The 13,017-nt window shown below is 32.7% G+C and overlaps 1 protein-coding gene across 5 annotated transcripts in view; it reads left to right on the plus strand.

The window, feature by feature from the left end:
* Dpy (fibrillin-like protein dumpy) overlaps positions 1–13,017 on the plus strand; it is a 119,844-nt gene that overhangs the window by 24,660 nt on the left and 82,167 nt on the right. For 4 of the 5 annotated variants that reach the window (XM_083037675.1, XM_083037679.1, XM_083037678.1 and 1 more), the window contains exons 2-13: positions 6,460–6,518; positions 7,243–7,438; positions 8,817–8,921; positions 9,145–9,261; positions 9,342–9,589; positions 9,959–10,208; positions 10,608–10,853; positions 10,939–11,058; positions 11,531–11,664; positions 12,076–12,313; positions 12,489–12,611; positions 12,699–12,833. In XM_083037675.1, the coding sequence (XP_082893801.1) occupies positions 6,460–6,518; positions 7,243–7,438; positions 8,817–8,921; positions 9,145–9,261; positions 9,342–9,589; positions 9,959–10,208; positions 10,608–10,853; positions 10,939–11,058; positions 11,531–11,664; positions 12,076–12,313; positions 12,489–12,611; positions 12,699–12,833 (1,971 nt within the window). The remainder of the gene's footprint in view (positions 1–6,459; positions 6,519–7,242; positions 7,439–8,816; positions 8,922–9,144; positions 9,262–9,341; positions 9,590–9,958; positions 10,209–10,607; positions 10,854–10,938; positions 11,059–11,530; positions 11,665–12,075; positions 12,314–12,488; positions 12,612–12,698; positions 12,834–13,017) is intronic. The other variant, XM_083037676.1, reaches the window with a different exon arrangement.

The raw sequence follows: 13,017 nt of genomic DNA on the forward strand, positions 1-13,017 counted from the left end.
AAAATAATAAAATCGGAAAAACTCTGATATAAAAATACAAATTCGGGTATAAAGGACTCTTAGTAGTTTATTAGCCCTTACTAGTCCTTTATACTCGAATTTGTATTTTTATATCAGAGTTTTTTCGATTTTATTATTTTATATTTTATTTTTTTTTTATTATATAAAATATTTTTTTATTATATAAAATATTATTAATTATATAAAATAATTCTTATTCCTAATATTTAATATTTAATCCTAACATTTTTTCCATTGTGCGCAGGGCCTAAGAGGAAAATATTTCTTTCTTCTGATTGGTCGATCGAAATATTGTTCGAAGCGCTCGTCACGTCGATAATCGATCTATTCAATGATCGATTAATCGCGAAGGACTGATAATTTCTAATTAGCCAGTTGGCATCACTGTGGCGACATTCCGCGTAAATTTTGTGTTTTGTGTTGTGTCCCGCGGATCGTAGCTTCGTTTAATTATAATTGTCGCGTGCTGTTCTCTCAAATATGCGTCGCGTATAATTAACAAAAGCGCATAAAATATGTGTGTACCATTAAAAGCGGGAGTGCCCAAGTATGAATAGTCACGTACGATTAATGTCGGAAGTTCCGCACAAAAGTATCGCGCGACTAAAATCGAAAGTGCCGTGTAGAGTCGCGTACGATTAAAGTATAACAATTTACGTCGGGAGTGTCGTTCAAATTGTCGTGCGATTATTTTATTTTGCTAATTAATGCGCGCGCGTGATCGTATTTTCGCGAGCGTGTGTAAGTGCCAAAAAGTTGCTGTAACCTACAAACAAATGAGGAGGAGGAAGAGGATGAGGCCCGGGGAGGCATCGAGCAACGGCGGAGCAATCATGTGGTAAGCACAGATGTCTAATACCAATCTCGAATCTATTATGAAACATCTATTATGAAACACAAACCTTTTGTCTCTTTTGTGACAAAATTCCTGCAGATATTCTTCTTGATATATATATATATATATATATATATATATATGTATATATATATGTACATATATATATTCCGAAAAGAAAACGAAATAGAAGCGAAGGAATTTACTATAATGTTAACTTACAAATTTAAGAGAGAGCAATATTTTTATTTAATAATTAGCTTTTTTAAGTAATTATAATAATTAATTAAAAATAAATTTGTTTAAAAAATTTTTTAATGATTTGAAGTATTTTACAATACAAATTTTTTTCGATATTTTTATAACATAATTTATTGAAATCGAAGTTTGTTTGAACTAAATATAAAGTTTTTGTATAATTTTAGAATTTATTTTCAATTTGGAGAATATTTATCTTATTGTTAATTATCGAGAGCTCTACATTTTACCTACCGAAATAGATACAAAATCAAATATCTTAGTTCGATAATCTGCAACATTTGCGATAATTTTTGTAAGAAATAAATCCGTGATCGCGTAATTTCTTGATATATCTATCTGTTTTTTGATATATCTATCATTCGCAGATCAGAGGTTCTTCTTTTTCTGATGAAGAACTATAATTATATATAATAATATATAATTTGCAGATAAAGTTATTATTATTAACTAAAACCGAATTGTATTGAACATATTATTCGGAATTTTGTTATTATTATCTTTTTATCGTAAACGATAAAATGATGTATGCCTCTTTGTTTTGGGTAACACTTAAATGCTATTTTCATTTTGTGTTATTGATTTGATCTCGAACATATATCAATATTTCTTTATGGTTGATAAGCCAAATCTTTTTACTAAATCGTCCAGAGAGTGCTGCTCTTCTTTATAATATCAAATTTATTAAAATGATTGCTCCATCTCGGAGTAGCGAAGAAAGAGTAATGTCGATTTTTCGTCATTAAACTATTGAACACACAATTTATTATTTTAATTCATACTTTTACGATAAATTTATATTACGAATGTTTTATAATTTATAATGTTTATTCGATCAATTTCAATGTGAATATGGAACTGTTAATTTGATAGCTTGATCGCACGCAGTTACATAACAAAAAGTTGATTTTAAAAATAAGATAAATAAAAAATAAAATTAAAACATGATATTCTTAATTGAAAATTTAACTTGCATACAAAACTGAACTATTTCGCATTATAGAACTAGTTCGCAAAAAGCATTTAAGCAATTGAGCAACTGTAGAAATAGCTCAATATGTGCAATCTCGAAATCCATTTATTATATACGAAACACATTTTGTCTCTTATGACAAAATTTCTACAGATATTCTTCTTGATATACATATATATATATTTAGAAATTATACATTCTGGAAAGAAAATCAAATAGAAGCGAAGGAATTTACTATAATACACTTAACTAACAGCATCGTATACATTGATATTTTGTGGAAAATTTTACTCTTTTTTTACATAAAATTTTAAACATTCTTACATATACGATAATAAAACACCAATTCTTATTCTGCAGATATTGATATACTGTGGAACAAATGAATAATTAAATTACTTAGCAGTTTTTTTATATTGTTGCAAATTACGAGAAACAAACGAAATATGAAAGCATTTGAGACCTCTGTATTGTTCTTAATATTTTTACGTTTTTGCATTCGTGTAGTAATTGAAAGAACAGAAGAACAGAAATCTGAAAACTTTATTTTTATTTATATTTGATGTTCACATAGAATCGCTTATATAGAAACATATATTTTATATGTATATGTATGTATATATTTTATAAAGTATATCATAAACTCTCTATATAATCAACCGCTTTTATTATAATATAAACATAATATAGTCTTTCTGATTTCAAAATAGAATTTATTATTATGAGATCAAATAGTCTGAGAAAAAGTGCATAATACTATAACTAGCTTATTCGAGCTGCTATGTAGTTAACAAAATAATTTTATTATTTCAGTGATTTTTGCGTTTCATTACATCGAAGTCGTAGATACACTCAGCTTTATAGCTGTATTTTTGAGTCAGCGCGCGTGGGATGTAGATACCCCTGGTCCCCTGGGTATGTATACGCAAAAGAATAATCTCTATCGCCAGGATGTTCTCTCTAGTCACATGTAGACACTTTCACGGCGCCGTTGTACAAACACGTTGTTCCCGAACTGCAAGTTTCCATAAACCGAGAGCCTCGTGGGCGAGGCAAGTATAATAAAGAAGAAATCCGTGAAGCCGATGACTCGTAGACCGAGGTTGTTATTGACCTGGAATATCTATTTTGAGTTGTGTGTAAACCGATAATTAAATCAATTTGCGATGAACGACGTCATGGAGAACATAAAAATCAAATATAGCGATTACAACGTTCTAATTCCGTGATTCTATTATTAATTTATTAATTTAATGTTTAAATGACATGTAACACCAAGGATTTTACTATTAATTAAATATGAATTAGATTGAAATTGAGCAAATATCGTGAAGCAATAAGAAAGAGATATTTACTCTTGAAAAAGATTTGTTAAATTGATATTTGAATATATCAAAATCCTGTCTAAAGTCTTAAAGTTTATTGTTGCTTTCTATCCTTGATACTGATTGGTAACACATAATTTACCTTGATTAACTCACAAAATTTATCTTGAATTAATTAGTAAATTAGTTCTATCGAGAAACTATTTGTGCAAATTAATTTAATTTTACGGCAAACTTTTAAATTCTAAAAGGACATTTCTTTTTCTAAATTTGCAATTTTTTAATTGCAGTTTAAGTAATGGCATAAGGAAGTAAATATAACAATTTGTAATATTCTTTCCAGTTTGAAATAAAATGTGTATTAAATTGAGAAAATTTATACATTAAATCATATAAGAAAGCAACCATGTAAGTTAGAAGTCTCGCGTGTTGACTTGCCTCTCGTTTCGATTGAAGATCGATGACAGAATCGCAATCGACACCATTCATATCGAAACGTTGCGCGTAGGAGTCTCGTATGCTCCATATTTATAAGTGCTCATTGCAATTGATACAGCTCATTTGTGCATACAGATGTGCTCTCTGTGATGCAAAATTAAAGTGTATGTACGTACATGGTTAGATTATACAGCTACTGACTAACAAATTTAAGATTGCGACAGATATGCTAAAGAGATATCGACAAAAACCAATGTAACTATGTCAATCGCTCGGGGCAGAAAGATCGATGTCAATCAAGATCGCCTCGGGATTTCACAGTTCTATCTGTATCTACGTTGCAGCGTATATTAAAAAATATTTATACAAGACGTTTATTTTTACTGATAATAATTATATTTATAACGACTTGATAATTGGCAAGCGAATAAAAATTTCTGTTGAGTCATTTCTCACGAGAAATACATTTTTATTAGTACAATCTATTAAAATTTATACACATCAGATATTATGATTGTTATTGCTATTGTATAATTTTATAAAATGAATAAGTACGTTAGCCATAGCAAATTATTATTAACTTGTTGGAGAGACTGACTACGAGATAGAACACATATCTTTGACGCGTAAACTGTGAACCGTTACACAATCATCTCACTTTCATAATAAAACTTGAAAGACCACCGAAGCCGCAAAATGTACGTATAGAAGCTATAATGCAAGTATGATATATAAAATGCTAATTTATTCCATAAATTAAAAACAATTATAATTAAATGTACAGTTTAACTATATTATATATAAATTTTTATATGCATATTAGCATATAATTACATGGATTTTTAATAGGATAATGTATCAATTTCACGTACGCGATCAAGCCTTACTTTTCGCTTTATGTATATCTAAGGAGACCTTGACTAAAAAAAAATGGTATTATGCGGAAGTGGAACCAGATCCCCCAAATTACGCTCGGTGGGGTAGAGCCGGTTTTTGTGACAAAATGAAAATAAGGGGACCCACGTGGGTTCCCGCACTCGCGCAGCTGCGGGTTTATACATCTTGACGAGTTAGGGGTACGACGGTGCAAGGTGGCCGGAGGGGACAGGAAGGCTACAGGTGCATCGTACTCGTACGCCCTCCTTTATTACGTTCCTTCGCTTCTCTTCTCCTCTCTCCCTTCAATCCGCCTGGTCGTTCCTCCTTGCTCACCTTCCGCTTCTCTTCCTCCTCCTCATCCGACTTGGCGAACACAACGTCCTTCCTTCTCTCCTCCCTCTCACCCCCTTGATCCACCCTGTGAGCTTAGCCGCGTGCAGTCGTTAACATTTCACCGCGCCAGCTTGATCGCCGCAGCTCTAACTTATTGTGCTATTCGTTGCACGCGCGTACATATACATATAGTGCGTTGTTTGCCTATGAAGGACCTAGAACGAAGAACCTAGAACACTTTTTCTCATTTCGCAACGTCTCTGAAGAGATAAACAGAAAACAGCTGTACTTAGGGAATCTGATGATTTAGACTTCCGCATTTCTGCGGAAATTATGTTGCACAAGTCCGGCGAAAACACTCATTTTCCCACGATGTTAAGTCAAACGCGCTGCGCACCCTGCAGATGTAGGAAACATATTTGAGGATCAGAATTGGTGCGACAATTTTATTGTAATAGGAATTTAATTTTCAAGCTTATTCGCGATGAGATATGTATTGCAATGTTGAAAGTTAGAGATAAAGTTGCGCTAAATGATGAGCTTCAATTAACTTGTTCCTATAATGATTGATTTTACGTTTATTATCGGCAATTTATTTTAATGCCATCATGTCATTAGCAATTAAATCCTGCCTGCAAAGTAATTTATACATCATTTATTTATGCCTATTATACCGAAACACTTAACATTTCTTGCTTCAGGATATTAAACGCGTATATCCTTCGTTGAACGATAAAATCGATATTTCCACATATTTCGTGATTTACATGTGGGGGTTGATGGATCAACCGACTTGGCCGACGTATATACATTCGTGAATCAGCCATACATTAAAGCGGTGGAGTAACGGCTTGTTCGTCGAACAGGTGTTCGACCAGTGTAGGTTTATCCGCTATGACTAAAAAACGATCGACGGTTTCTTGCGGTTTTGTATTCACGCTTGATTTTCCGATGATTTCCTGCAACCGCGATGCTTTTCTCGTGATTTATACGCCGTGAACATTACGGAGAATATCGAATGCCTCTCTCCTTCTTCCTTTTTCAGCTCCGGATGTACTCGTGATCGTGAAAAATCGTTCCCAGGGTGTTGTTTGTCGTCGAGTGGTCTTTTTTTTTTTTTTTCTTTTTGCGAAACCACTTGTGAATTTGCAATGATGCAATTACCACGGGTGATTCCTGCGTGAAGTCATCGGGCTGTTAGGTGTTTAGGAATTTTTATTTAAATTTTTTTTGTAACGCGCTTCGAGAAAGGATGACAAACGTTTCGGTCATCGCTAAAAATTTCCACGTCTCACTGTCAATAAATTAAATTCACATACCTACTCGATGCTCGCGCATGCGAGATATCAAGATGATATATCGATAATTAATAATTTCCGTCATTTTATTTTTTACAGCAAAGATGAAACATCTTTGGCCGTTGCTGGCGTGGATATTTCTAGCTTCGTATCCTGTGGTAAGTATAAGAATTTATCTAAAAACTTTTATCCTTCCGCGAGTTAAGAGATTCATTAATTTTCTTCATTCAATCTAAAAGGCATTTCTAATTGAATACAATTGTAATAAGAGACGGAGCTTCTCTCAAGAAACATTTGACTTAATTTAAAGTTGAATGCGTAAAATCAAAATTAAAATCAGAATTAGAAAATTGCGAAAATAATTTCACGTCGACCTTTTATAGAAAATTGTTCAATTTTTAAAAGATAATATTTAAATAAATTAGTACTCCGTATTTAGTATTTTAATAAATAATTAGAAAAATAATAATTTAATAAACGAATAAATAAGAATTTATGATAAATAATTAATTTAGATAAATTAATATTTCTTGAGACATTTATAATAAATTATTTTTTGTTTTAATTTTATCTTATATTTTTTTTATATATTTTTAGATATAATGATATATCGCTCTTTGTTATTGTCCAAATTAATTTTACAATTAATAAATCAATATTAAATGCTAAAAGAACTGCACTCTTGATAACTTTCCAATCGTATGAATAGAAAACATTAAAAAGCGTATACAATCAAGGGACTTTTAATAAGCTGCATCTACAAATTTTCTTATTTTGCCTGAAATTTTGAACGAAAATACCGGGAAGATCAAGGAATTATTTTTACAAAATTTGAGTGGACACTATTTAAAAGAAATGATATTCCACCCTACAATTTTTCAGGCCGAATCACGTAACGGACTCGGCCATGGATTGAGGCGAGAAGTATTCTTCCTGAACCTCGAGGACGGCTATTTCGGCTGCCAAGTGAACGAATCGACGGATATTCTGCAGCTGCTCGAGCTCTCGAAACTCTGCGATCTTCGCAGCGATTGTTACCAGGGGGCGGATGAGCAGCGCAACAAGTTAAAGTGCACAGGTGAGTTGTGGCTGTGAGAAAAAGACACGTCCTCTCGCACGAGTTCGAATTCAGAGTAAGTATAAGTAATTCTCGCGAATATAATGTCACTGCGAAGCGATCGTGAACCTTGTGGAGGAAGTAAAAAAAGAAGACATCGCATGACACTGCGCACTATCGTTATTTCCGTTGCTTTTCTACATTATTCCGTCATTCTTCATGTCATTATGTTGTAGGCTAAACAATTCTCCTTCATATCGCAGAGACATATCCACGCAACTCATAATATATCTCTTGTCGCGTCAATTAAGGGGATGTGTGTGTTCTCGCGTCATTATATATCACATCATACCGAGTAACGCCTACGTCGTAATTAGCTGCAGAGTTATTCTTATTTTCCTACGAACTCTATCTTCTCTTGATAGAAGCGTAATTGACGTTGCTGAGGCGTCGATGAGCGGTTCACGTTACCTGAATCTACCGAACGTATCGGCTTCGCGGCTTGTGAAAAAAACTTTGATCTTCGATCGATGATTAGGCGGGAGAAAATTGCGCGATTAACCGATGGCTTACAGTATAGTCGCAATTTATTTGTTTCCTTTTGTTGGATAATCTTATTTAATGACCAGCAAAAATGGCCTATGCGTCAGATAGGATATTTTTTTTTTAATAAATAAATGTATCCTCTAATACTGGATATATAAAATTGTTAACATTTACTTGAATGAATCACAAATGTTCAGCATTTTTTATATTTAAGAAAAAAAAATTATTAATATTTTTTTAAATATTAATAAACATTTAGAATCTTCTATTTCTTTTCTAAAAATTAATATAACAAATTATAAAAATGTGTATGTTTAAATTTAGCTTGTAAAATAATGATAATAATATAAATTATTAAATTAAGAACTAAAATATGTATATTTAAAAATAGGAACTAATTTTATAAAAAATGTTATTTATAGACGACTGTACAAAAGAAAACGGCAACAGTATAGTCGCAATTGATTTGTTTCCTTTTGTTGGATAATCTTATTTAATGACCAGCAAAAATGGCCTATGCGTCAGATAGGATATATTTTTTTTTAACAAATAAATGTATCCTCTAATACTGTGTGTGGATATATAAAATTATTAACATTTACTCTTGAATGAATCACAAATGTGCACAGCATTTTTTATATTTAAAAAAAAGAAAAATTAATATTTTTTTAAATATTAATAAACATTTAGAATCTTTTATTTCTTTTTTAAAAATTAATATAACAAATTATAAAAATGTGTATGTTTAAATTTAGCTCGTAAAATAATGATAATAATATAAATTATTAAATTAAGAACTAAAATATGTATATTTAAAAATAGGAACTAATTTTATTAAAAATGTTATTTATAGACGACTGTACAAAAGAAGACGGCACCAAATGTCAAAACGGTGTGTGTCTGAATTCGGTCTGTCACTGTAATGATGGGTTTGGAGGATGTAATTGTCAAGTTCCAGGTTTGTGTAACTCGACTTTTATATTATCATAATATTGTTATATTTATTATATAATAATTATAATACTCCTTTTTATAACTATACTCAATTAACTCGTATATATCCTATTGTATGCAAACCTTTGGATAGATTCGCAAGTATATACACTGTAAACTTATTCTCTTCTATTCGTTAATTAGATATTAAGTAATATTTATGTGACGATAAAAATTAAAAATTGCAGACGAGAATGAGTGTAAATATCGGCCCTGTGATATATTTGCCCACTGTACAAATACTCTTGGCAGCTTTCAATGTTCCTGCTTTCCCGGATATCGCGGCGATGGCTTTCATTGCGAGGGTAAGTTTATTATTCACAAACCAATAATAATTGTCGTATATACGTGTTTTAATTATATTTATAAAATCATATCTGTACAGACATCAACGAATGCGAAGATCCAGCGCTCGCGGGGCGTTGCGTTGAAAATTCCGAATGCTGCAACCTTCCTTCAAATTTTCTCTGTAAATGCAAATCCGGTTACATCGGCGACGGTGAGGTGCATTGCGAAGATGTGAATGAGTGCGAGATACCAGGTGCATGCGGTGATAACACCGTGTGTCACAACATACCTGGCAATTATACCTGCACGTGTCAAGACGGATTCACGGGAGACCCGTACAACAGTGTGAGTACATAAAAATAATAATAAACAGGAATATAAAATATTAAAGAAGACGATCAATTCAAGTGCATAATAATAAACGCGTGACTCGGTATTACTTTAGTAGAAATTTTTTAAATTATTATATCAGACCCCTATTTATATATGATGGAGATATTATTAATCTTAATATTTACTTAATATTAATTAATAATTACATAGACAAATATTCCAATTAAAAACATTTATATAAAAAATTTTAATTATGTTTTTTATTGTGAAACTATTTAAATATTTTATGATTGTTTAAAAATATTTCTCTACATATTATATCTGAAATAATTTAGTCTTATTATTATATGTATATATAATAATAAATTTATTTAAATTTAGTGTATTGATATCAACGAATGCGAATACGAGGGTGCCTGTGGAAAGGGTGCACTATGCATAAACTTACCAGGCGCGCATAAATGCGAATGTCCTCAAGGATACGACGGTAGTCCTGATGAAGAGTGCAGGGACGTCGACGAATGTCTAAGAAGTCCTTGTGGACGTTCCGCTCTGTGCACGAACGTACACGGTGGCTTCCGGTGTTCATGTCCTGAGGGAATGGACGGTGATCCATGGTCAGGTTGTCACGGTAAACTCTGAGAAAATTTTTATAATTACAATTACACACTTATTATACTTTATTGCACTGAGCTAAACTATTATATTCATTAATATATTTATATGCGATAAGTAAGAAATAAAATTTTGCATCGTAGGAACGACATAAATATTACATACCATTAATTATTGTGCTTCAGTAATATAACATTATTTATCATCATTCTGATCACAATCACAAAATTCCTTTTATTCAAAATCTCTCATCAAAATAATGAAAATATGCTAGTTTCTCTAGAATTTAGATTCCAAGATTCGTTCATGTGTCATAATATATGTCTGTAACTTGTAACTGATTCGCTTAAGCTTACAGACTTTTGCGTTCACGTTCGTGCCAAGAATTAATTAACTAACTAACCGTCACTAACAGATATAAACGAGTGCGAGGAAGGTTCACCCTGCGGAGCGAACTCGGAATGCGTAAACACCAATAGTAGCTTCGAGTGCAGATGCCATGCCGGTTATCAAATGGATCCTACGCACGGTTGCGTCGACGTAAACGAGTGCGTTGGCGCGAACGCTTGCGTTACCAACGCGAGATGCATCAACGTCCCGGGCTCGTACAAGTGCATTTGTCCGCCGGGTTTCGTCGGCCAAGGACTAACCCTATGCGAAAGTCAGTCACAGCCAAGCTATGATTCTAATCTACCTCATTGCATGTTTGTATTAACGATTAATAAAACTCATCTTGCGATTAACAGACGTGAATGAATGCAAGCGCAATCCATGCGGCGAGAATGCCGAATGCACCGACACGATCGGCAGCTTTGTCTGCACCTGCAAGGCGGATTACACGGGCGACCCTTTCAAGGAGTGCAGTGGTTAGCTTATTTATAGCTCATATGATAGTCGGATCCAATCCTTCATTGATTATTTTGATATATTTATTACAATTTTCTTTTTAAACGTATATTTTCATAAATTAAAAATTACATATTTGCATAAAATTACATTTATGCTTCCCTCTCCTATCATATTTTCTTAGTCTGTCAAGTTTGCTTTAGATAATCTATAATTTGCGATAAAATTGTAAATAGAATTCCATGTTGCATATCGTAATGTGCATCCTGGAATGCATTTATGTATATTTTTTTCTTAAATATTTTCTGTATTATACGACACATAAACTTATACGTAAAATTCCATCTCAAGTTTTGTCGCAAATCATAAATCATTTAAAGTGATCGCTCAACAAATATAAATATTAAGACGGTTCTCTGGCTAATTTGCACCTGAATCATTTGAGAACTCATAAATTTCTATTATTGTCTATTATATCCCGTTTTTTTCTAGACATCGATGAATGCACGGCTCTGAAGAATCCTTGTGGAAAGAATGCGATTTGCAAGAACGAGGTGCCTGGTTACAATTGCATCTGCCCAACGGGGTATAGTGCCAACCCCGGTTCGGCAGTCGCATGCGAGCAGGTAATAATTCAATAACCCCGTCGTGTCCTGTCTTAAGTAGTCACCTCGTGCATACATATATGTATATATAAGATCTATAAATATCCCGAGACAAACATCTTTCAAAAATAGACCTACTCTACACCTTGGACCGGTCCACGGTTCTTCTTTACGAAGGTGACAAATAAAAGGAAGCAAACGAAGCGGCATTGTGTACTAAACCAAGATGAATGTAAACCGGTTTTATACAGTTTTACCTCTTTTCCCCAAAGCCATATTCTCTCTTTCCGTTGTTTGTAAAGCCGCAAAATCATTTATTACTTATATTTTCTATTCGCAGATCTAAAAAATTGAGTCTGATAAAAAAAAATTATTTCTAAGATGAATGTTATGAATATAAAGTGTAAGATATCATCGTCATATAATTTTCAGACCGACGTGACGACTCTCTGCAAATCGAACTTCGATTGCGTTAATAACGCCGAGTGCATCGAAGGGCAGTGCTTCTGCAAGGATGGCTTCAAGGCCGTTGGTGCCGAGTGTGTAGATCTGAACGAGTGTCTTTCTAATCCCTGTGGACCCGCATCGATCTGTACGAATACTAGAGGAAGCTATCATTGCGAATGCGAATCCGGATTCGTTGGTACTCCGCCCCACATAGCATGCAAAGGTAACCATCAATTATATTATTAATTATAAATTACAATAATGTTATATCTTAGGAAGAAAAAATTTATTCAAAGAAAATCATAAAAAGCGAAAACAAGAACTCCCTCTTAAAAAATTATAGAAATTAATTATTTATAATTAAATTATAAAATTAATTAATTTCTATTATTTCGAAGCACCGTGCGATGAGGTAACTTGTGGAGAACATGCCTTCTGTAAGGCCGACGGCCACGAGGCTTATTGCATTTGCGAAGATGGCTGGACCTTTAATCCAAACGATATAGCGGCTGGATGTGTCGGTGAGTAAACGAATGAGTCAAGATATTTGAAAACTATTTCTTTGCACATACAGGAGCGTTCTTTTATAAATACGGTTTTATATTTAGACATAAACGAATGCGATGCAGTAAATGGACCTTCTGGAAGATGCGGCAAAAATGCTATTTGTACGAATACACCCGGTGGTTTCGGTTGCCAATGTAAACCTGGATTTTCAGGAAATGCCTTCAAACAATGTATAGGTAAAACTCTTGCACGACATAAATAATTAATTATCAATAAATATCAATTTTGCAATTTTATACAAAAAATCTGTTATTAATTTATTATTAAATAATTATATATTATTTAATAATAAATTTATCGATATATAGCTTTACTTATAAATTATACCAATTCAATTATTGTTTAGTACTTACATATTTA

This window comes from Prenolepis imparis, unplaced genomic scaffold, assembly GCF_030444845.1.
Source record: "Prenolepis imparis isolate NDT839.2.m4 unplaced genomic scaffold, iyPreImpa1.0 SCAF_5, whole genome shotgun sequence".
NCBI lineage: Eukaryota > Metazoa > Arthropoda > Insecta > Hymenoptera > Formicidae > Prenolepis > Prenolepis imparis.